The sequence below is a fragment of the Oryctolagus cuniculus genome, chromosome 11 (assembly GCF_964237555.1).
Source record: "Oryctolagus cuniculus chromosome 11, mOryCun1.1, whole genome shotgun sequence".
NCBI classification, from domain to species: Eukaryota; Metazoa; Chordata; class Mammalia; order Lagomorpha; family Leporidae; genus Oryctolagus; species Oryctolagus cuniculus.
The window spans coordinates 461,454-484,599 of NC_091442.1; the positions used below are offsets into that span (position 1 = coordinate 461,454).

Below are 23,146 nucleotides of genomic sequence, written 5' to 3' on the forward strand. Positions count from 1 at the left end.
CCGTTCACCAGCGAGTCGCCTTGCAGGGTGGGGCAGCTGTTGGACAGAGGTCTTGGTGGGGCCTGTGCTGCCGGGGAGGCTGGGAAGGGGCGGAGTGCGGGCGGCCAGGTGTGTTAGGAAGGATGGGGGGGGGAGGGCGTGCAGAGGGCAGGCACCGTGCAGGTCTGGGAGACCTGCCACAGGGCAGGGGGCCATCTCCCAGGACCCTGCCTCTGTCCACTCTCCCTCAGGACACCCGCTCCCACCTGCCGCCTCTGCCCTTAGCGGTGGCACTGCCTTCCGGACCGACTGCCCCTCCTCCTCCCCGGAAACATCCGGGGCCGGTTCTGGCCTCACCTCTGACTGCCCTCCCCCTTCCCCTGGAACCCCTTCTCCAGGTCAGGGCTCCCCTACACCACGGCGCTAAGACCCGGGCCCCCCAAACCAAGGGCATGAGGGCGCACTCCTGAGCCTTGACGGCACTCGGCAAGGGCCTGTACCCCTCGGGCCTAGGTGGGGCACTGTCCGCGGGGAAGGACGGACAGCGATCTTGGCCGGTCCTCTCGCCCGCCCCGCCCACCTCAGAGGTGACCACGTTGGAATTCCGCGCCTGTGCATCCACTGCTTGGAGGCGCGGAGGAGCCGGTCTCAGGGCCCGGGGCCGGCCGGGCGGCCCTCCTTCCCCGGCCGCGGCGCCGCAGGGGTTAACGGGGGCGGGGCGAGACGCCGGGCGGAGCCGCGGGCCGGGCGCCGAGGCGCGCGCCGAGCGAGGTGGCCGCAGCGTCCCCGCGCGCGGCCCGGGCCGGCAGGAGCGCGGAGCCGCCGCCGCTGCCTCCGCCGCCGCCGCCGCCGCCTCGGCCATGCGGCTCCGGGGCCGGGGGCCTGGGCTGGGGCGCGCGCCGCCCCCAGCGCGCCGCCCGCGCTGACCCGCTCGCCGGGCGCCGCCGGCACCATGGTGCAAAAGTCGCGCAACGGCGGCGTCTACCCCGGCCCGGGCGGAGACAAGAAGCTCAAGGTGGGCTTCGTGGGGCTGGACCCCGGCGCGCCCGACTCCAGCCGCGACGGCGCGCTGCTCATCGCCGGCTCCGAGGCGCCCAAGCGAGGCAGCATCCTCAGCAAGCCGCGCGCGGGCGGCGCGGGCGCTGGGAAGCCCCCGAAGCGCAACGCCCTGTACCGCAAGCTGCAGAATTTCCTGTACAACGTGCTGGAGCGGCCGCGCGGCTGGGCGTTCATCTACCACGCCTACGTGTGAGTGCGGGGCCCCGGGCGGGCGGTGGCGGAGCCCGCAGCCGGCGCGGTCGGGGCGCGCGCGCCCCCGCCCCCTCCTCGCGAGACTCCCCTCCCCGCGGCCGCCGCGCCGAACAAAGGGTGGCCGGGGAGGGGGCGGGGAGGCCGGCGCGGCCGCGGCCGGGCTCTCGGGCCCCCGAGGCTGGGCCTCCCCGGCCGAGTGACCTTCCCCCGCCGTCCTCTGGGCCTCCGGCTCGGGTCTTCGCGGAGGGTAGGGGAGCAGGGGGTCCCCGGCACAACCCCGCCCCCGGCCCCGACACGGGCCCGCCCCCTGGGTGCCTGCGCCCTCCTTGTTCGCCCCCTCCGCGGCCGGACACCTCCTGGCGCAGCCCGCCCGGGACCCGCCAGGCCGCCGCAGTCCCAGGCCCGGTGCTGGGCTGCTGCCGCCTCCTGGGGTCCCCGCGCGAGCGCGAGCGCCGCCGCCTCCAAGGCCGGGGCGCCTGCTCCCCATCCCGGCTGCACGGGGACGCGGGCGCAGACCCGGCCATTTTGTGTGGCAGAGGCATTTTAGGCTGGGAGCGGGGAGCAGCGCTGGGGAAGCGGCTCGGGCGGGGGCCTGGGGGAGGGGCGAGCGCCCACGCGTGTGCCCCGGCAGTGTGACCAGGGAGGATTGGGGGTCGGGTGAAGAGCCCCAGAGGGCAGTGCCAGGCCACCTGGGGTCCCTTCCTGAGCAGCGAGGGAGGGGCTTCTCCTGAGACTCCCCCAGGCAGAGGCCCAAGGCCCCCTCCCCCAGGCAGGGTGGGAGAGCCGGGGTCCTGGGAGGGGTCTGTTGTCCCTGAGGCCATCTGTGGCCACCACCACGTCCCTGCCTGGCCCACAGGCGACCCCGATGGACCCTACTGTGGCCAGCGGCCGTGGCCTGAGGTGACTTCCGGGGTCTGAAGGGGACAGGGCCCACCCCCATGGCCTGGCTGTCCGGGGTCGTCCTGGGCCAGTGCCACCCAGGGTTTGCCTGCTCTGGGCCCAGTGTCCATGGCTGGGGGGGTTCGCCTGTTGGTCAGGAGCACTCCCTGGCCAAGCGGAGTTCCTGCCTCCTGTCCAGCGTCCCAGGCTGGGTTTCACGTCTCCAGGCTGTGGAGCAGCTCCCGCCCCTGCAGTGTGTGGGAACTGGGGGGCGAGACCCCACTTCCCAGGAAGCCCCACCCTTTGCTGCAGGCTCCCCTGGGCTCCCAGCGCCCGGCAGGTGGCTTGCACTGGGGGTGGGGTGCTCACAACGGGGTCTCTGGCTTGGACCCTGAGTCTGGGCCTGGGTCTCCCCGTCTGTGGGTGGGTACAGTCTGGTCTGGGGACCCAGGCACCTGTAGGCATTGTCATTCCTCCCCAGCTGCCCCCGGTGCCCAGTGCGAGGCTGCCCTAGGCGTCCTGGTCCGAGCTTGTGCAGCGGCTCATTAATTAAGCAAGATGGAGACCTTCCTGTGGGCCTGGGGCTGGGGGCCAGGCTCCCCGTGGAAGGGAGGCCTTGCCTTGTCCCGTCAGCCCTTTGCCACCAAAGCTTAGGTTCTGAGAAGTCCCTGGGCCAGACCGTGAGGTGTCAGCTGGGCCCACGGCTGCAGGGGCTCTGTCTGTAGGTGCCCCTCCCTGCAGGCCACAGCCTCACCCCCTCTGCCTGGGGGGCTTGGCCAGACCTGGAGTCAGAGGTAGGGGTAGGGGTAGCAGCTGCCTGGGCAGAAACTGCTTGGAGGAGCCCCTCCCAAAGAGGGCGTGCACCCAGGGGGCCCCCAGACTGCCTGCGGCTGTGTCCTGGGGGCTCCTCCCACGAGCGCTGCGTGGGGAGGGCCTGTTAGAGTCTGAATCTGGTGCATACAACTGCGCACAGCTGGGGCCGACCGTGTACAGGACCAGAGCCGACGACCAGAGCCGGCCACGTGCCCAGGGCCACAGCCTGGCAGCTGCTCTCGCAAGACCTCTGCGTCTCAAGTCAGGGCCGAGAGGGGGCGCCACGCTGAGCACACAGCTCCTGCTGCAGCTGTAGCGCTGGCTCTACTGATGGGGATGCCGGCCGAGCAGGGCTGTCCTGTGCCTGGGGAGGAGGTAGGGGTGCAGGTCGCCTGCCTGCGCACTGTCCGGGCGTGTCCAGTGGAGGGACTGAGCCTACGCTTGGAAGAGTCCAGGTGGAACTCTGGTGTCGGAAGGCACCAGGGCCCCTCCCTCCCCAACTGGGGCTGTGCGGCCAGGTGCCGTCCCCCTCTAGCAGCAAGGGTGGGAGTCCGGGGGCTTGTCCGTGTGGCCCTGTGCCACCCTGGGCCCCCCCACCCTCCCCTCCCCTCCCCTCCCCTCCCCTCCCCTCCCCTCCCCTCCCCTCCCCTCCCCTCCCAGGGTGATCTGGGGCCGGGATGGCTGCCTGGGGGGGCAGGGCCTTGGCGCCTCGTGTCGGCCGCTCCCGTCCTTGGCCTGGCTGCGTCTCGAAGGACCAGCATCTGGCATTTGGACCTCGTGTCCGAGCCTTCCTTCCAGTGCTGCCCCAGTCCTCGGGGCAGGCAGTGTCCACCCAGCGAGGGCATGGGAGAGCCGTGTGGAAACTTCCCAGCAGGTGAGGGCGCCACGGAGAGAGGGCTTTCCAGGGAGACAGGGTTCTCGGGGCTGGCCGCCTCACCGTGGAGTTGTTGACAGTGACACGGTGGCTGTGGCGCTGTGTCCAGTGACACTGCAGGGTCGGCCTCCGAGCGCTCGGCGTCTGCGGGCCCCAGAGGAGGACCAGGCCGAGGGGCAGGTCATCCGCCCAGGCTGTTAGGAATCAGTACAAGTCAGACACTCAGGTCAGTGTCCCCGGGGGTCAGAGGCGCCCCACCGCAGCTGCTCTGGCCTCGAGGCCTGACGTGGACCCTGCTGGCCACAGCCGGGCCGGGCGCCAGGCTGCAGTGTGTGGTGCGGGCATCTGTGGACGGCACAGTCCCCATTTGCTCTGTTGATAAAGGGACCCCCAGACCTGACTGAGGACATGCACGCAGACCAGGGGCCACCTGCTCAGCCCGCAGGGTGCTGTGTCCAGAGCTGAGTCCAGGCCACAGGGAACTCTGGGAAACTTTATGGAAGGTGCCGCCAGCAGGGCCTGGGGAGAGGCCCTCTGAGTGTCCGCTGAGGTTGGAGCGGGCAGGGCCAGGCTGGGGCTTTGAAGGGTCCAGGGAGAGCCACGTGCTCCGTTCAAGGAGGGTGGGGGCGGGCCCTATGCTGGCCACGCTGCCCCGTGAGAAGGGGATGAAGCCTGGGCCGCCCTGGCGAGGGGCCGTGGCATCTGGCCTGCTGCCGCGCACGGCGCCCACAGAACACCTTGCAGGTGACACTCTAGGCAGCTCTGTGTGTCCTCCGCTCCCCCGGCAGGTGTGTCACCTGAATTGAGGCCCCTGCTGGGGCTGGTGTCCAGGCAGTTTGGACCCCACAGCTCTGGCTGGCGTCCTCCTGCGCCCAGCAGCTCCGGGGTCCTGACCCTCTTCTGTGTCTCACCTCCTGGTCGTGGTGTCAGGTTCCTGGACTTGCTGGCCCCCGTGCGTGGTGCACACCGTGCTCCTGCGTCATGGGTGGTGTCCTGGCCGCTGTGAGGCTAGCACAGTGAGGGAGTGGGGACGGCCGCGAGCTCGGGCCGGTCCTGCCCGGGACAGTGTCCCTCAGCCCCCTGCCCCGGCCAGCCCTGTCTGTGTGAGGAGCAGCCGCGGTTCTGATGGAACAGGAAGGGCCTCTGCTGCCCTGGCCACGGCCCGGCACTGCCCCCCCGGCCAGGCAGGGCCTCTGCTGCCCCGGCCACAGCCTGGCACTGCCCCCGGCCACGGCCCGGCGCTGCCCCCCCGGCCAGGCAGGGCCTCTGCCGCCCCGGCCACAGCCTGGCACTTCCCCGGCCACGGCCCGGCGCTGCCCCCCCGGCCAGGCAGGGCCTCTGCCGCCCCGGCGCTGCTCCTGGCTGCAGTGTGCTGACTGCTCCCAGAGCGTCCTCCTTGTGGCTGTGCTGCAGGCCGTGCCCAGGAGGGGCGCCGTCCGGGACGAGACCAGGGGCCCTGTCCAGCCTGCCCCCAAAGGCCAGCACTGCTTGGTGGGCTCTGAGGTGGAAAGAAGAGGCACGTGCAGACCTGCGATGGGCCCAGAGACTGTTCTAGAAGACTCACCTTTGCCCCACTCCCGGCACACCCTCAGCGCCAGGCCCTTCCCCCTCTGTGCAGGTGCCCAGGGGCTCCAGCCTGTGCCCTCCTGGTGTCCACCGCTGGCCCAGGCTGTGCTTTGTGTGGGGCCATGAACACTGGGGGGTGCTGGCCTCGGAAAGGGGTCCCCGTGGGAAGGGGTGAGGCGACCCCTGCTGTGGGCCTTGGGGAAGTGACCCGGAAGTGACCGGTCCTCACAGGTATCAGTGCTTTTGTTGTTCAGTGTCCAGACCCCAAGCGAGGGGAGGGGCTGAGGAGTGCAGCCCGGGTCTGTGCCCCAGGCTGCGGGGACTCCAGCGGCCGGCCCTCCTGGCCGCCTCCCCAGCGGGGCCTGGGTTGGCCATGGGGGTGGACGCCGGAGGGCAGAGCCAGGACCGCCCCATCAGCATCTGGCAGAGAAGTTGGGGGGAGGGCGGGCCCACTGCAGAGGCGCCCAGCGCTGGCCCTCGCAGCCTCTGCTGGGTGCTGGCAGGAGCACAATTAGGTCTGCATTTATTTATTCTGTTTGGCTCCCTGGGAACAATTTTGCAAATCACGGAAGAGCGGTTGTCAGTTTCGCCCAGTGTCCCTCCACCTCTGGCCCTGCCCAGGGATTGTCCTCCTGGTCTGCGGGCGGGGCGCACCGGCCTCGGTCCCATCTGGCTCTGCCCGCTCCACAGCTCTTAGCCTGGGGGTCAGCAGCCGGTGGCCGGGGTCTGCTCCTCTGCAGGCACTGGAGCAGCTCTTCAAGCCCGAGTGGGCGAAGGCCAGGTGCAGAGGGCTAGGGCTGCGCGTTTCCACCTGAGAGTGGGTGCAGAGGGCCGGTGCAGGGGCTCAGGGGGCACAGAGGCTGAACCCCGGGGAGGGCCAGCGCAGTGGCGTGGGGACAGGCCGGTCAGTGGGGCGGCAGCAAGGGGGTGCGGTGCCCTTATCCCTCCTCCTGGAATAGATCAAGTCCACATGCAATCCACAGCACGAGCGCACCACACAGCGCACCTGCACACACCTGTTCATGCATGTACATGCGTACAGCACATGTTCACACACGCACCTGCTCATGGCATACCCACTGCTACATGTGCACTTGCACACAGCACACACGCAGTCACATGTGCACCTGCACACAGCACACACACGTTCACACGTGTACATGCACACACACACATACAGACACACCCCATGTTCAGTCGTGCACACACAATGGAAAACTCTGGAATGTATAGCATTTAGGGAAAATACACCACGTCCCCTGCCTGGCTTCCTCCAGTCTGGTGTGGCCCCGGCCAGCCACGGGTGCTGTCCATTCCTGTGTGGCTCTGGGCCTTGGTGACTGGGGCCCGAGGTGGCCCTGGGGTTTTGCCGTCACCAGCACTGCAGCGAGTGTGCAGGTCCAGGGCACACATTCCCAGGAGCTGTGAGTCCCAGGCCGAGGGGCAGAGAAGTGGGGCTCAGGGTCCCTGGCTGTGTCTGCGGCAGAGTTGGGGTGCTGACAGGCGGGGCAGGAGGGGGCTGGGGCTCTTGCTGCTCGGGTGTCTGCCGGACCTGCAGGGAGGCCTGGCCCAGGGGCTGGACTCTTGACCCACGGGGAGGGGGTCCCCAGGACATGGGGCTGGGATATGGAGAGGCAAAGGCGGGGTGCTGGCCGTGGTCCTGAACACAAGCTCCCTGTCTCCTCCCGTGGGCCCGGGGCCCCTCCTGTGGTTCTGAGGTTGGCACCAGCCCAGGCCCCCAGAGAACGGGAGGTGTGGGTGTCCCTGGCCGCCGGGGGGAAGACGCTGGTGTTTGGGAGGACCTGACGGGTCCTGTTTGGGCAGAGACCTGGGACCTCCCTCCTCCCCATCCGTCGCGATCTGGTCTCCGAGGCTGGCCATGGCAGGGAGGGTGCGGGGTCTGGCAGGGGCAGGGTGTGAGCCGGGGGCTGAGGCGGCTCCACACACGGCTCTGCCGTGCTGCCTGGGGATGCTCCGCTGTGGCTCCTGATTTTTCTGGCTGCAGAGACAGGACATGGCCGTGGGTAGGGATTAGAACGTGCTGGAAACACAGGAAAGAGCCTTGTTCTTCCCGCGAGTTTAGGCGCCGGCGCTGGCTGTGTTCCTCTCCCCTCCCCCAGCTGCCGTGCCCATGTGCACACGCGGGAGCCTGGCCAGTCCCTGTGCTGACCCGGGCCCTGTCCTGCCTGCGAGTGACGGGGTGGCCAGGAGGCCCTGTCCCCGCTCTGCCTCTCCTGTGCGGCCGGCCGGCTGGCGGGGGGGGCTGCGAGCTGAGGGCCCAGTGAGACGCTGACCTAAGTGGCGGCAAGCCAAGCCTGGCTGTGCTCGTGAACCTGGAGCCTCCCAGGCTGGGTCAGGAGAGCCCTGGACACTGGGCGGGCCGGGCGCAGCAGGGAGCATGGGCGCCGCAGGCGGGCGGCCGTCCACGCCGCCCCCTCATCCGTGTGCACCGGGCTTTGTGCTTCCTGGGGCTGCCAGGAGCTGGGCATGCTGGGATGTGAGCCACGGGGGCAGGAGGCGGGGGGGGGGGCCCAGGTGGCAGGGGGGCCCTGGGGCGGTGGAGGTGGGTCCTGGATGGGAGGGGCTCCCCAGCTCAGGGTCAGAAAGGCCCCCCTTTGGTGCTCAAGCTCATCCTGACAAACTGGGGGGGACCCCCAGAGGCCCCGCCTCCGACTGCAGAGGGTGGCCTTGGGCGGTTCCTACCTGCACTCCCTCCCATTAGACAACCCAGGGCACAACCCAGCCCTGGACAGCGAGGAATCGTCCACCTCACCTCCCCCACGGCCGTTACGTTCACATGTGCCATGGTGCCGAATCTCTGTAACACCCTTCCCCGTGGGCCCCGCCCCCGCCCCCAGGCCCCCGGCTGTCATTTTACCCTGGTGGAGTGACACGGCGCTCGGCTGCCTGCAGTGTGCACGTGCCCACCTGCTGGGGTGGGAGGGCCGTGGCCCCGTGACGCGCTGGCTGGGGCAAGGAGGGCGGCTCAGTGAGGCTGAGAGGCAGGCGGGACGGGGAGGTGGCTGGGGTCAGGAGCCGCCTGACCGGGGCTGGATCACACTGGCTGTGGTCTCCGCCGTGGTTCTCTGCTTCTGGAACTGAGATGAGGGTGTGGACGCCCTTCCTGTGCCTCGGGGTGCCACGGCGGCTGGGGAGGGGTCCTCAGAGGCAGAGGCGAGTGCTGGGGGACTCTGCGGGGTGGGGGTCCAAGGGGTGAGAGATCGGGAGTGACGTGCAGCCCCATCGTGGCCAGGGGGTGCTGAGAGCACCTTTCCTCCTGGGTGGGAGGGGCTGCGTGGGGGCCAGGTGGCAGGCGGGAGGGGTGGGCTCTGGCCGGCCCAGACCCGTCCTGGAGGTCCCGGGTGCTGAGCCAGCAGTGGGGACACAGCCTTGGGCTCTGGTGGGTGCCAGCGACACGAAGTTGGGCCTGAGGTGGTCCTGGCACGCCAGGCATGTGGCCCCCACAGCCGCCCTGGGCTGGAGACCACTGAGGCTGGACCCAGTTCTGGGGAGGGGGCCCGGGCCCAGGCTGGACACGGCGCGGCTCTGCTCCCTCCCAGACCCAGTGGGCTGTCCCGCGGCTGCTCTGGGGGGGCGGGTCCTGCCCTGGGCGGCCTCAGCGCCACCTTCTTCACTCCTGAGCTGGACGCGGCCAGCACCGCAGTTCATTAGGTGGTGAAATTAGATTCCAGGCTGCGGCATCCGCTGGCCCTAATGGACAGGGACGAGGGGGCGGGAGTCCCCCAGGAGCCTGGTTGTGGCTCTGGGCCAGAGGCGCCTGCCTCGGCCTCATGCTGGCCGCACGCTGCCCGGGGCCCTGGGAACTGCGATTGTGTTGGAGGGTCCCCTGCCGTGGAAGAGGGGTGCTGCCGTCCACTCGGGCTCCTTGGCCCCTGTACCTGAGCAGGAAGGAGACACGGCTGGCCGGGGGGCGTGGCGTCTGGGGTGGGGCTGGGGCCGAGTGCCGCCCACCCTGCCGCCCCGTCACAGTTCTCATCATACCTGTGACGGGAGACGGTCAGCCTGGCCCCCAGTCCCTGGTCACAGAAGGTGGGGTCCGGGCTGCAGGCCCGACCTGGTGGAGTGAACTCAGGCGCAAGGGACCAGCTGCCTGCTCAGGGATGGTGGGGCGGGGACAGCAGGCGTCTGTCCCTGGGGGCTCCCTCGAGGGCAAGGACAGGCACACGGTGTGCACCCCCACGCCCTCCTGCGGCCCCTGGGGGCCCACAGCACCACGCCCCTTCCCCAGGCCCCAGCCCCGCTCTTTAGGGGACCTGGCTCTGCTCGGAGCTCAGGCCCTGCAGAGCGGCCTCCGCCCTCCCTGTGGCATCTCTTGCCACTGGACATGGCTGTGTGGGACCCAGAGGCTCCCAGTGCTCGTTCCCCACGCAGCAGCCGTGTCCCCGACTGTCCCAGGTCCCCGCTGCCCCATCTTGACCCCAGGACTGTGCCCGTCTCCTTGGTGACATCTCCAGGGATTGGTATCATAACCGGCCTCTGCTGGCCGCCCTACCTGGCCTCTCCCGCCCAGAGCGGGTGGCCATGGCTCTGTGGCCCGGAGCTCCTGTTCCTCACCTGCCCCCCGGGCCAGGTAAGGGCCCGTGGGGGTCGGGCCAAGCCGAAGGCCCCTGGACACGCGGCCCTCTGAGCACCCAAGCTGTCCCGGCCCTGTGGTGGGGGTCCTGGGATGGGGCCCAGGCGGGAGGTCCCAGGGGGCACACGGAACCTCTGGCTTCTCAAGTGGTCTGTTTCTCGCTTGATCTGAGTGGGGGGCGGAGCCCTGGGCACCACCCGGACTCTGGGCACAGACGCCTCGTCCGTTTTTTTTAAGATTTATCTATTTATTTGAAAGGCAGAGTTATAGAGAGGCATATAGAGAAGCAGGGCAGAGAGAGAGAGAGAGAGAAAGAGAGAGAGAGAGGGAGGGAGGGAGAGGTCTTCTATCCACTGGTTCACTTCCCAGATGGCTGCAATGGTTGTAGCTGAGCTGATCTGAAGCCAGGAGCCAGGAGCCAGGAGCTTCTTCCAGGTCTCCCATGTGGGTGCAGGGACCCAAGGGCTTGGGCCATCCTCCACTGCTTTCCCAGGCCACAGCAGAGAGCTGGATGGGAAGTGGGGCAGCTGGGACTGGGACCGGGGTCCATATGGGATGCCAGCACTGCAGGCGACGGTTTTACTCACTGTGCCGCAGCGCCAGCCCCGGACACCTCGTCTTTCCCAAGCACTCTTCCCGATGTGTACCCGCCAAGTCTCCCAGCCCCAGCCCCCAGCCCCCAGCCCCCAAGTGCTCCTGCGCATGGAGCCGTCTCTTCCAAAAGTGGAAAAAGAAGCTTGGCTCTGAGGCCACAGCCAGGCCTTCCAGGATGTTCCGCGGCTCGGGCGGGAATGTCATGCCCTCGTCCACACGTAGCCTGTCTTCAGTTTCCAGAATGTTCTGGGATGCCTGACAGGGCCTGGTCATCGTGGGACCTTGGTTCTTTCCTAGTTTGCAGGCGTGCCTTGCTAGTGGGAGGAGCTGGTCTTCCCAGCCACACCCCTCCCCTCCCCTAAGGGTCCTGCCCTGTGGACACCTCCTCCAGGAAGCCTGCCAGGTCTGCCCGTCCACGCTACTGAGCCAAGCTCTGGTGCCCTTGCTGTGTCCTGACCCAAAACCGCCACCACCCAGTCCTCCCGGGCCCCGACCCGAGGCCGAGAACCCCTGTCCATCCCGCTCCCTGCCCACTGACCGAGTCAGAGAAGACACCAGCAGGCAGCTGGGAGTCAGAGCAGAAGGCGCAGGGGCGGTTGCCTGTGCTCAGGGCCGGGTAATTGAATAAATCGCCTAATGAGCGAAGGAAATTAATTGCAGTTTGAAATGTGACCGTTCCTTTGCGGTGTTCAGTCTGTGCCAGCGGGCGCTGCCAGCGCCTCCGCCCAAGGCCGGGAAGCTCGGGCGACAGCATCGGGGGACCCTCGGCTGCTGGCCTGCGTCAGGGCTGGAGGTGGTCAGCGGGCAGGCGGCGCCTCCCGCAGGGTGCTGGTCGCCGGCCAGACAGGGAGAGACCCCGAGTCAGCCGTTGTGGGCGCAGGCGCGGTGGCCCGGGGCGCTGGGGAGACGAGGGGGGGTGTGGTACGGGGCCAGGCTGTCCAGCTGCGGATGTGGTGGGCTCGAGTCGGTTCCCGCACAGCCCTGGGCCCTCAGCCTCTGCCCGCGGGGGCCCTGACGCCACCTGCTCCCGGGCTGGGGCCTCGGGCGGGGCCGGCCCTGGCGTCCTTGCTGGCACAGGAGCCCCGGTTCCCGCTAGTGGCGCGGATGGGACCTGCTGGGGGCGAGGGCGGCGCCTGCTCCCCGCCTCCCCACAGCCCTGACCGTGGGTGCTGATCAGGGCGCGTCCGCCCCAACTGCTGAGTCAGCCGGTCCTGCTGCCAGGGCTCCGTGTCCTCACTCACCAGTGCCGGCCAGGTTCGTGGCGCCCAGTGGCTGGGCAGGAATGACAGATGTGGCTGTGTGTTCAGGGAGTGGACGTTGGGTGCAGCGGGGGCAGAGATGGGCGCAGCCGGCTGAGCGCTGGTGGGCTGTGGGGGGCCTGCTGGGGGCGGGAGGGGGTGTGCTGTCCTGCTGAGTTGCATTCCCCCAATGCCCAGGGCTCAGGTGGGGACGCAGAGGCCGCCCACCAGGGCCCCCAGGCCCTCACTGCCACAGCTGTGCCCAGCCCTGGGGGGATCCTGGCCTTTCACCTGGTCCCGATAGCTCCCTGTGCCCGGGGTCTGTCCCCCTTCCCTCGCTGGCTCTTCTGCCCGGGGAGGGGTCGTGGTGGGAACAGGAAGCGACCACAGCATGTCTCAAGCACGGGCTGGTGTAACGTCACCCAAGGAGGAGGCTCCAGGTCCCGCGGCCGCCCAGTGGTTGTTCCCACAAAGGTCCTGGGTGGGCTCCTGTGTCCCCAACACAACCCAGATCCCGGATCGAGAGCCCACTGTGGGGAGTGAGGTGGGTGTGTTCAGTCCACTGTGGCTGCCCAGGGGCTCAAGTCACCTGGGTTAGGGGGGCCCCCTAAAGAGGTTGTGCTCATGGTCAGTGCCCAGACCTGCTGGGGGGGCCTGGGGAACATTCCACCTTATGAGTGGGCGGGGCCAGCAGGCAGGGTGGCAGGCTGGACCATGGTGGGCAGGGCCAGCAGAAGGGAGGTCAGCTGGACCGTGGGTGGGCGGGGCCAGCGGGCAGGAGGACAGGTGGGCTGTGGGCGGGGCTAGAGTGAGGGAGAACAGACTGGGTCAGGGCTGGGCGGGGTGAAGGGAGGTTCTGGGAGTCGGGGAGGGTCTGCCTCTGGTGACCCCAGGGCAGGGGCAGGCTCCGTTGTCGGACTCCAGGACAGGAGCCCAGAGCAGGATGGTGGGGCAGGCTGGTGTGGACACTGGCCGACGCTGCACAGGGAGCACTTGGGAGGACTCACCGACCGCCTGGACCTGTCCCTGTCGCGTCCCAGGTCAACTCCTGTGGGTGACACAGGTTTTCCGGCCAGCTCCGGCCGCACGGGGCGCACCGTGGGTGGGGTGAGGCCCTGCTTCCCTCTGTGGCTCCCTGGGGCGGGACAGGCAGCCGAGCCCACTGCAGGCCGGCAGGAGCCAGGGCGCGGGGAGCACTCTGGCCGGGAGCTGGGCTCGCGCGGGCAGGGCGGGGGAAGAGCTCCCAGTGGAGGACGGTGAAGGGTGGGGGAGAGAGACTGGCCGAGAACGAGGCTCCTGCAGGATGCGAACCCGAGCCTGCTGCCCTCCAGGACAAGGCCAGCATGGGGGCGGAGCTCTGTGCCCTGGGCAGGGCGGAGCAGGGCTCCCGTTCTGCCCCAGTCCTGGAGATGTGGCTAAGCAGGGGCCCTCAGGGCTGACAGCAGGGGGGTGGGCACAGTGTGTCCTTGGGGGCCCTGTGCCCGGTGCCGGCCCTGAGAGCCCCTCCCCGCCCCCAGGTTCCTCCTGGTCTTCTCGTGCCTCGTGCTGTCCGTCTTCTCCACCATCAAGGAGTACGAGAAGAGCTCCGAGGGCGCCCTCTACATCCTGGTGAGCCCCTGCCCCACCCCCACCTCCAGGGCCCGGGGTGGTCCTGGGGCAGGACCCCCTCGCACCACCAGGCCCTGTGCACAAGGAGGCTGTGCTGACCCAGTGGCCCCCACAGTGGCCCCTAGCCCCTTCCCAGCAGCCTCCCCTCCCCCCAAACCCTCAGTACCAGGCTAGCCCCAGCCACCCCCTGGGCGAGTAACTCAGCCCCGCCTCCCTGGTGATGTCACAGCCCTGGCAGCCCCCCTCCCTTCCCCATGATGTCATCACTCCCCCTCCCTTCCCTGTGATGTCACAGCACCTGAGAGCCGCATCCACTCTTCGTGGTGATGTCACACCACACAGCAATCCCACCTTCCACTCTGGCCCCGCCTTCCCCTCCCCCATGGGGGTGCTCCCTGTAGAGGTGGGAGCCTGGGGCGGGGCTGTGATGCTCACAGCAGCTCCCTGTGTGGGCGCCATGGCAACGGGAGTGTGATTTTGTGTTGCTGTTGGAAACGGGAAATGGCCCCTCAGGGCCACCAGAAAGCCCCGCCCCCGCCCGCCTGCCCCCTGTCCTGCAAGTGCTGAGAAGGCGGAGCCCTTGCTGCCCGCCCGGACCCTCAGCCCAGCCCGGCACAGGCCCCGCCCCGCTCACGGAGGCTGAGTGGGGGGTGCCGAGCAGGGCCTCTGAGGCCTCCGGGCGCTGCGGCCCCGCCCCTGCTCGTGGCGCCAGCGGCTCCCTCCCTGCAGGAAATCGTGACCATCGTGGTGTTCGGCGTGGAGTACTTTGTGCGGATCTGGGCCGCCGGCTGCTGCTGCCGGTACCGCGGCTGGAGGGGGCGGCTCAAGTTTGCCCGAAAGCCGTTCTGTGTGATCGGTGAGTCCCTGCGGGGGCGTCAGCACGCGGGGACGGCGGCTTCTGGAGGAGGGGAGGCGGGGTCCGGCCTGGCCCCGGCCGTGGCCCAGCCGCGCCCTCGCCGTCCGCAGACATCATGGTGCTCGTCGCCTCCATCGCGGTGCTGGCCGCCGGCTCCCAGGGCAACGTCTTTGCCACCTCGGCGCTGCGCAGCCTGCGGTTCCTGCAGATCCTGCGCATGATCCGGATGGACCGCAGGGGCGGCACCTGGAAGCTGCTGGGCTCCGTGGTCTACGCCCACAGCAAGGTGAGGGGTCCTGGGGTGGGCCGGGGGTGCCGGCCTCACGCCCGCTCCGTGGCGCTCTGCCCGTGGCTGGCAGCCCAGCCCGAGTGCAGACACCGCCTCATCCCTGCCCCGGGGTCCTGCCCGGCCTGGCTGTGCTGAGGCCACCCCGGGTGGGCTCTGCTTGCCCAAGCAACCCCTTCCCCGCTCGCGTCCTGAGTCATCTCAGGACAGGCAGCAGGGGGGAGGGACTCCCACCCCAGGGTCCACTCTGCCTTGCCCTGGACGCTGTGGATGTGGGGTCCAGCCGTGCCGGGCATCTCCCTCCTAGCGGGCGGGCAGGGCACTGGCCAGCTGCTGGGTGTGCTCACGCCAGCTGTGCCCCTGCTGGCAGGAGCTGGTCACCGCCTGGTACATCGGCTTTCTCTGCCTGATCCTGGCCTCGTTCCTGGTGTACCTGGCCGAGAAGGGGGAGAATGACCACTTTGACACCTACGCGGATGCGCTCTGGTGGGGCCTGGTGAGTCCACTGCCCTCACTCCCCCGCCCTCCTGCCGCCCACCCTGCTCTGCCTGCTCGGTCCACTGGGGGTCCTGCCCACCCCTGGCCACAATGGCTGTGCTGGCTGCGGTACCTCAGTGGGGGAGGCCGTGGGGTCCTCTTCCTCCCTCCACACTAACCGTGCCCCTCACCCACTGCGCCTGCTTCACGCAGGACTGGACAAGAAGAGAGGGGCCAGGGGTGCAGGACCAAGACGGGGGAGGGGCAGCACTTGGAGCAGGGCCTGGGTGGCCCCAGCTCCGTCCTGGGGGCCCCGTGGCGTCGCAGCTGCCCCGTCCTGGCCCCAGTCCAGCTCCTCATGGGCAGGGCCTCTCTGGCTCCCCTGTTCTTCACCTTCCAGGCTGCAGCCCTCACTCAGGGCCACCAGCTCCCGGCCCAGCCCCTGCCCTTGCCCCTGTGGACCCCAGCACCTGTGCTTTGCTCAGGGTCTCTGAGAAGGCTTGCTGCCCTGCTGTTCAAAGTGGGCCCACTCTCCCCGCCACGGCCCACTCCAACCCTGCCACGGCCCACTGTCCCCGCCATGGCCCACTGTCCCCGCCACGGTCCACTCCAACCCCGCCACAGCCCACTGTCCCCGCCATGGCCCACTCTCCCCCTACAGCCCTCTGTCCCCACCATGGCCCACTGCCCCCCCCACCCCGTGGCACACTCTGCCCCCTCCCACGGCCCACTCTTCCCCCGCCCCCCGTGGCACACTCTGCCCCACCATGGCCCACTCCAACCCTGCCACAGCCCAATGTCCCTGCCACGGTCCACTCCAACCCCGCCACGGTCCACTCCAACCCCGCCACGGCCCACTGTCCCCGCCACGGTCCACTCCAACCCCGCCACGGTCCACTGTCCCCGCCACAGCCCACTCTCCCCGCCACGGCCCACTCTCCCCCCCCCATGGCCCACTGTCCCCCCCACCCCGTGGCACACTCTGCCCCCTCCCACGGCCCACTCTTCCCCCGCCCCCCGTGACACACTCTGCCCCCCCATGGCACACTCTGCCCCGCCACTACCCACTCTGGCTTTCTTTGGGGTCATCTCTGGGTCACAGAGAGCAGGCCACGCTGGAGTGCCTGACACAGTGACCCTCGTCATCCACGTTCTGCCGGCCCCTTCCCAGTCCCCCAAAGCTGTGGTCCCGGGACTGGGGGTCCCACCCCTCACCCTCCCCAGCTGGGCCTGCCCTGGCTGTGGCCTGACTTCCTCAGTCTGGGGTTTTCCTGGTTTGGGGGATCAGGTGCAGAAGTGGGTGCACTCGTGGCTGGGGTGGGGCTGTCCAGGCTGGTGCAGATTTCCGGGGACACAGCCCAGGTGCCGTGGGGTTCCCTGGCTCCCGTCCACACAGGCCGACCCCTGGCCCATCTGCCTCTCCCGTCCACACAGGCCGACCCCTGGCCCATCTGCCTCTCCCGTCCACACTGGCTGACCCCTGGCCCATCTGCCTCTCCCATCCACACAGGCCGACCCCTGCCCCATCTGCCTCTCCCGTCCACACAGGCCGACCCCTGGCCCATCTGCCTCTCCCGTCCACACTGGCTGACCCCTGGCCCATCTGCCTCTCCCATCGCCCCACGTTTTGGTCTCCTTTGCTGTCAGACTTGAGGTTTGGGGGCGTGGCAGTGGATTAGGCTTTCGCGTCCTCAGTATAGTTGTTGGGTGGAGAGGAGTGGGTGACCCAGGTGGTGCTGGGAGCCCAGCCAAGGGGAGGTTCCGTGGTCAGAGGGTCTCCCTGGCCTCAGCTGCTGCCTGTGGCCAGTCTCCTGCGTGTGCAGTTCTAGTTGGCAGGGTCTGTCTGGGTGAGGGGCTGTGCCCGGCGCCCGACTTTCCTGCCTCCTCCTGTGCCCACGTCCACTCCTGGAGACCTGTCCTGGGCCCTGCTCACCACCCGGCCCCTGGGGAGCTGCTTCAGCTCCGGGGGTCAGCAGGGAGGCCCACCCTGGCCTCGTGTGTCTGAGAGAAGAGCAGAGTGCCAGGATCTCCCGAGGGACCTGAGAGCCCCCACACGCCTCTCTGGGGGGCGTCCACCTCCTGCCCCTCCGCGGTCACCTCTTGTCTGCCTCTGCTGGCCTCCCCGCACCTCCCGGCCAGGTGTCCCCGAGCCGCTTCTCTGGCCTCGGCTGGCCCTGGTGCGGCCCCATCTCCGCCCTCCAGGTCTCTCCGGCCTTGCTGCCTCTCCCGGGCCCCCACCCCACCTCGGGGCTGTCGCAGACTCGACCTCAGCCCTTGGGTCGGGGGACTTCCCCTCGCTTCTGCCCCCCGGTGGGATTTGTGTCATTGCTCCCCTGGCCCTCGGAGTGACCACCCCTCCAGTATGCAGGGGAGGGGACGTGGGGGTCTGGTGGTGTTGTAGGGGTGAAGCTGGCCAGCGCTAACCCTGGCCTCATGGAACCTCGTGTGGACAGCAGGGAGCAGGTGGCCTTTGTCTGCCCCAGCCCAGGGCCCAGGTGGAGTCCAGGTGCCCTCAAGGCCAGCCACCGAGCCTCGTGTGGGCCCTGGACAATGGAGCAGACTGGCTGAGGGTCATGGGTCTCCGTGGTGGCCACTGCAGGCCTGGCCACATGACCGGTGTGCGCTGTCCCTAGATCACCCTGACCACCATCGGCTACGGGGACAAGTACCCCCAGACCTGGAACGGGAGGCTCCTGGCCGCCACCTTCACCCTCATCGGGGTCTCCTTCTTCGCGCTGCCTGCAGTGAGTCCTGGGTCCCTCCCACCCTTGGGGTGGGGGCCTCTGGTTCTCCCGAGGGTCGTGCAGGCTCCCAGGGTGGCCACAGCCGCCCTTGCTGGTCAGGTCCCCCCCCCCACCGGGAGAGCAGTGGGAGGAGGGGCTCCCCAGCAGGGTCTGCTGCGGTGCAGGAGGCCCCCTCCCCACAGAGCCTGAGCAGGGGCTGCCTCAGAAGCCGTGCCCTGGGGTTGGTCTCCTGGTCCGCAGGCCCCCAGGCCTCCCCACATCTGCCTTCCCGCTCGGCTCTTGGTCCCTGGTGGCTCCGCCCAGGCACTGCCAGGTCTCCAGGGGACCCAAGGCTCTTTCCGGTCCCTGTCTGCAGGGCAGGGGCGGGGGGACTGTGGCCTCCAGGGTCTCCTTCCACCGGCTCATGCGGCGCTTCTGTGACTGGAGGTTCCTCCTTGACCACGCCTGAGGGGTACCCAGCCTGGTCCCAGGGCCGGGGGGCAGGAAGGCGGTGCCCAGGGGCTTGGTGCGGGCTGGGCTGCGGCGGGTGGCCCTGGGCCTGGGCTGACCCTGCCCCTCGCAGGGCATCCTGGGCTCCGGCTTTGCCCTGAAGGTGCAGGAGCAGCACCGGCAGAAGCACTTCGAGAAGAGGCGGAACCCGGCCGCTGGCCTGATCCAGGTGAGCCGGCACTGGGGCCTGCCCGTCCACTCAGGCCACGCCCTGTCCCTGTGCGGCAAGGACGTCTCAGTCTGCCGGGGGACCTCGGACACGGGGGTGGGGGGACAACAGCAGCCTCACCCCCACGGCCCCCAGCACAGGGGCCCACAGGTGGTGAGCGGGCTCTGGGCAGCAGGCACCGTGCCGGCCTGCGCTGGGCTCAGCCGGGTGTTGAAGGGGTGGGGCGGCCTGGCCCGGGTGTGCTGAGCCCTGGAACCTTCGGCCATACCCACCAGGCCTCTTGTAGGGTCTCCTGCTGGCCAGGGGCCCTGGGCTCTCCTGTCCTCCCTGACTGGAGCCGTGGTGCACGTGGTCTCGGCCCTGTGTCCAGCCTGCACTTTCTGCCCATGGATTTTGTCATCTCCATGGAAACGAGAGAGCATGGGGGAACCTGGCTGCCCCCCCCAACAAGCGCCTTCCTCTGGGGGCAGCTGACCTGCGGGGGGCGCGGGGTCTGAGCCGCCCCAGGCCTGGAGAGGCCAGAGGCCCGGGTGACCCAGTTGCAAAGCGGTGCTGGGCGGGGCAGGAGATGACCAGCAGGACAGCAGCCGGCTGCTGCTGGCTGCCCCTCACTCAGCCCTGGCAGCTGGAGGAGCCACCCTGGGCGTGGATGAAGCTGGCGTGTGGGGGAGATTGCACGGGGGGGCAGCCGGAGCCCGGCCCTGCGGGTGGACCCTGCGGCCATCCTGGGGGTGTGGCGGCCCCTGCCCTGCGTGCCCAGGCGCCGCTGACCCTCTCCTGGGCCGTGTGTCCCTCAGTCGGCCTGGAGGTTCTACGCCACCAACCTGTCACGCACGGACCTGCACTCGACCTGGCAGTACTACGAGCGCACGGTGACCGTGCCCATGTACAGGTACCGCCCGCCGCCGCCCGGACCCCGTCTCTGGTCATCGCTCAGTTTTCGCTTCGTTGATTTTTGGTTCTTTTTTCTTTGAAATGCGTTTTTCACAGAGGAGCTGTGTGTGCCTCATTTCCGAGTATTAATTTTGTTCTTTGTTTTGTAGCGTTTCGTTTTTCATCCTCATTTTCCCGCCCCTTTGCTTTCTGTCCCTGGCTGTGGGTGTGGTGAGCGTGAAGACAAGCCCCGCCCCCGAGGGCCTGGACCAGGTAAAGGCCTGGTGGACGCCCCAGGCGCAGGGGAGCGGCCAGGTTCCAGCCAGGACCCAGAGGCCTGGGGGTTGGGGCAGAGTTTGCTGGCCTCCCAGGCAGGACAGGATCTGGGGAGCAGGCAGAGGAACCTGGGGTACACAGCAGAGCCTCCTGGGGGAGCAGGCAGAGCAGCCCCGGGCGTGGGCACAGCCCCTGCTCAGAGCCCCCGGCTGTTTCTGGCTGTTTCCGCAGTAGCCGGCAGATGTGGCACTGCTGGGCCGGGCTGGGCTGAGGCTGGGGATGGGGCAGAGGCCCACGGAGCACACGCTGGGGCTGTGTTCACACTGGGGGCGCAGCAGGCCGCCTCCCTGCTCTGAGCGTGTGGGGCTGGGTCTGACTTCTCAGGCCAGGGACTCCCCTTACCTGTCCCAGGTGCGCAGCAGGTGGGGAGGTCGTCTGAGGGCCGCGGCCTCAGAACCCCCACCTGTATGCCTCCGTGCACTGTCACCTGGGGCGAGGGTGGGGGCCGCTCTCCCCCCACCCAGCATCCTGCACCCCCCACCTCCTGGGAGACCCCGCCCGGGGCCTGGGCGCAGCGCCCCAGGCCGGGCCAACCCGGAGCTAATTCTCTTTGTTCTGTTGTCCCCCCCCCCCCCCCCCGCTCTTTTCCATTTTCTTTTTCTTATCCCGTTCTCCACAATCCCTGCTCCCCCTCCCCCCTTGTAAAGCTCGCAAGCTCAAACCTACGGGGCCTCCAGGTAGGAGCTGCATGGGCCGGAAGCCGTGTGTGGTCCTTGTGGTCTGGGCGTGGCCCTGCACCGGCCAGCGTCTGGTCCCCCCCGCCCCCGTGTCCTCCCCTGGTCCCTCCCTCCCCCCTCCCCCAGTCCCGCTTCCTGTCTCATTCCCTGACCCCAGCCCCCCGCACTGGGGCCCCCAGCTGCCCAGCAGCGGGGAGGGGAGTCCCGTTGCTCCACTGGTGTCCACTGGGCGGCTCTCCAGGCTGTACGGGGGCCTGGCTCCAGAGGGTGCCAGGAGCTGCGACTGGAGCCCAGCCCTGGGCACTGTGGGATGGGCATGGCTGTGGCTGACCTTGTCCAGCCCTCGTGGGCTCCTCCCCGAGTGACCCACGCCCAGCACCCTCCTGCTGTGCACCCAGCACCTTCCCGCACCAGGCTGCCCGTGGGAGGCCTGCCTCAGGCCCTACCGGCTTCTGGAGTGCCCCGGTCGGGCCCCAGTGCCCACAGTGTGGCACGTTCTCCTCACCCTCCACGACCGCTCCGGTCACCGGGGCTGTGTCTGGCCCTGCCAAGGCCCCATCCCCACATCTGATCCCGCGTCTGTGTCCCCTGCGTCTGACCCTGTGGCTGTCCCCGTGTCTGTGCCCTCCCTGCCCCCCACGTCGGCCCCTGCTGCCCTGAGTGTCCAGGCATGGTGCCCGTCGGCTCTGATGTTGTCTAACCCGGGCCTGTGTGGGGCGGGGCAGGGAGCTGTCGGGTGGGGATGGGGAGGTTGCTGAGCTGGGCAGACTCCGCCCGCCGGGGGTTCTGCTCGCTGGCGCCGGCTCACTAACCAACTGCCTGTGTCCTGCTTGACCCTAGGAGGTGGGCAGCCCTGGGAGGGAAGCAGGTGGGGGTGGGCTCACAGGTCTGCGGGGCCTGCAGAGGGTCCCGTGGGGCCAGGTGTGGGCCCTGCTCAGCCTGTCTGGGGGCACGCAGGCTGGGGGCCACCCTGTGGGCAGGTGGAGGGGCAGGGGGAGGTCAGAGCCAGGAGTGCAGCTGGGTGTGACAGAGGCCCCCTGGAGCCAGCAGCCCTGCTCTTAAGGGCCACCAAGCATTTGAGCAGGGGCACGGCCAGGATGTTGGGCGGGGTGGGGGCCGAGAGGAGTGGAGGGGGTGCGGGGGGGCGCCTCTCAAGGCTGGGGGTGCTCAGGGCTGTGGGTGGCATCTTCAGGAAGCTGAGGGGTTGAGGAGGGGTGGAGCGGGCAGGGGTGGGGCCTGGCAGTGAAGGTGCAGAGGGTGGGCGGGGGGGAGGGGTGGAGGGGACTCACAGCCTCATCTTCCCCGGGGAGCTGGGCCCGGGCCCTGTCCCTGGTCTTGCAGCCGGAGAGCTGGGCCCGGGCCCTGTCCCTGGTCTTGCAGCCGTGGCTGTGGCGCCAGCAGGTGGGGCTGCCTGCAGGGAGGGCCCGGGACCCTGGCTGTGTGGGGCGGCTCGGGCGGCTCGGGCGGCTCAGGGGTGGCCCCCTTTCTGCTCGGGCGCGCTGGTGACAGCCGGCGCTGCTGCTGGCCGCCGTCCCTGGCTGCCCGTGCCTGCCCGCGCGGGACGCTCACCGCCGCCTCCTCTTGCCAGGCTCATCCCGCCGCTCAACCAGCTGGAGCTCCTGAGGAACCTGAAGAGCAAGTCTGGGCTCACCTTCAGGTCGGCGCCTGGGGGGGGGGGCCAGCCTGGGGGGCCCGCCAGCCTCGGGGTCCCGGCCAGCCTCGGGGGGCCCGCCATCCTCGGGGGGCCCGCCAGCCTCGGGGTCCCGGCCAGCCTCGGGGTCCTAGCCAGCCTCGGGGGGCCAGCCAGCAACGGGGGGGCCAGCCAGCCTCGGGGCCCAGGGTGGGAGGGACGGGACCTGGGAGTGGGAGCCACGGGCTGCTGGCTCTCGTTGTGTCACAAGATCTTTGACCTGGAGTGGCTGGTACAGACAGGGGAGCAGACATGGGGGTGCAGTGATGGGGAGCAGACACGGGGGAGCAGACATGGGGGTGCAGTGATGGGGGTGCAGATATGGGGTGCAGACACGGGGGTGTAGACATGGGGAGCAGTGATGGGGAGCAGACATGGGGGTGCAGACATGGGGGTACAGTGATGGGGGTGCAGTGATGGGGAGCAGACATGGGGGGTGCAGACATGGGGGTACAGTGATGGGGGTGCAGTGATGGGGGTGCAGATATGGGGTGCAGACACGGGGGTGTAGACATGGGGAGCAGTGATGGGGAGCAGACATGGGGGTGCAGACACGGGGGTGCAGACATGGGGTGCAGACATGGGGGTGCAGACATGGGGAGCAGTGATGGGGAGCAGACATGGGGGTGCAGACACGGGTGTGCAGACTTGGGGTGCAGACACGGGGGTGCAGACATGGGGATGCAGACATGGGGGTACAGTGATGGGGAGCAGACATGGGGGGTGCAGACATGGGGGTACAGTGATGGGGGTGCAGTGATGGGGAGCAGACATGGGGGTGCAGGCATGGGGTGCAGTGATAGGGAGCAGACATGGGGGGTGCAGACATGGGGGTGCAGACATGGGGGTACAGTGATGGGGGTGCAGTGATGGGGAGCAGACATGGGGGGTGCAGACACGGGGGTACAGTGATGGGGGTGCAGTGATGGGGAGCAGACATGGGGATGCAGACATGGGGGTGCAGTGATGGGGAGCAGACATGGGGGTGCAGACACGGGCGTGCAGACATGGGGTGCAGACACGGGCGTGCAGACATGGGGGTGCAGACATGGGGGTACAGTGATGGTGGTGCAGACACGGGGTGCAGACATGGGGTGCAGTGATGGGGGAGCAGACACGGGGGTGCAGTGCTGGGGGTGCAGACATGGGGTGC

At 69.1% G+C, this 23,146-nt stretch overlaps 1 protein-coding gene and 1 long non-coding RNA gene across 20 annotated transcripts in view; one reads left to right on the forward strand and one right to left on the reverse strand.

Moving 5' to 3' along the window:
- Positions 1–801: 801 nt before the first annotated feature.
- Positions 802–23,146, forward strand: part of KCNQ2 (potassium voltage-gated channel subfamily Q member 2) — a 41,230-nt gene continuing 18,885 nt past the window's right edge. For 4 of the 19 annotated variants that reach the window (XM_051829129.2, XM_051829135.2, XM_051829132.2 and 1 more), the window contains exons 1-10: positions 811–1,227; positions 13,306–13,396; positions 14,126–14,252; positions 14,363–14,538; positions 14,909–15,034; positions 17,649–17,759; positions 18,322–18,417; positions 19,215–19,309; positions 20,274–20,303; positions 21,892–21,960. In XM_051829129.2, coding sequence (XP_051685089.1) covers positions 932–1,227; positions 13,306–13,396; positions 14,126–14,252; positions 14,363–14,538; positions 14,909–15,034; positions 17,649–17,759; positions 18,322–18,417; positions 19,215–19,309; positions 20,274–20,303; positions 21,892–21,960 — 1,217 coding nt within the window. In that variant the 5' untranslated portion in view covers positions 811–931. Of the gene's footprint in view, positions 1,228–13,305; positions 13,397–14,125; positions 14,253–14,362; positions 14,539–14,908; positions 15,035–17,648; positions 17,760–18,321; positions 18,418–19,214; positions 19,310–19,460; positions 19,564–20,273; positions 20,304–21,891; positions 21,961–23,146 lie in introns of all 19 variants that reach the window. The other 15 variants (XR_011379809.1, XR_011379810.1, XM_051829131.2 and 12 more) reach the window with 13 other exon arrangements.
- LOC138844262 (uncharacterized) lies at positions 10,634–13,563 on the reverse strand. The gene is made up of 4 exons (XR_011379811.1): positions 12,796–13,563; positions 12,080–12,318; positions 11,792–11,928; positions 10,634–11,448 (listed from the first exon to the last, which is right to left on the reverse strand). It is a non-coding gene; the product is annotated as an uncharacterized lncRNA (long non-coding RNA).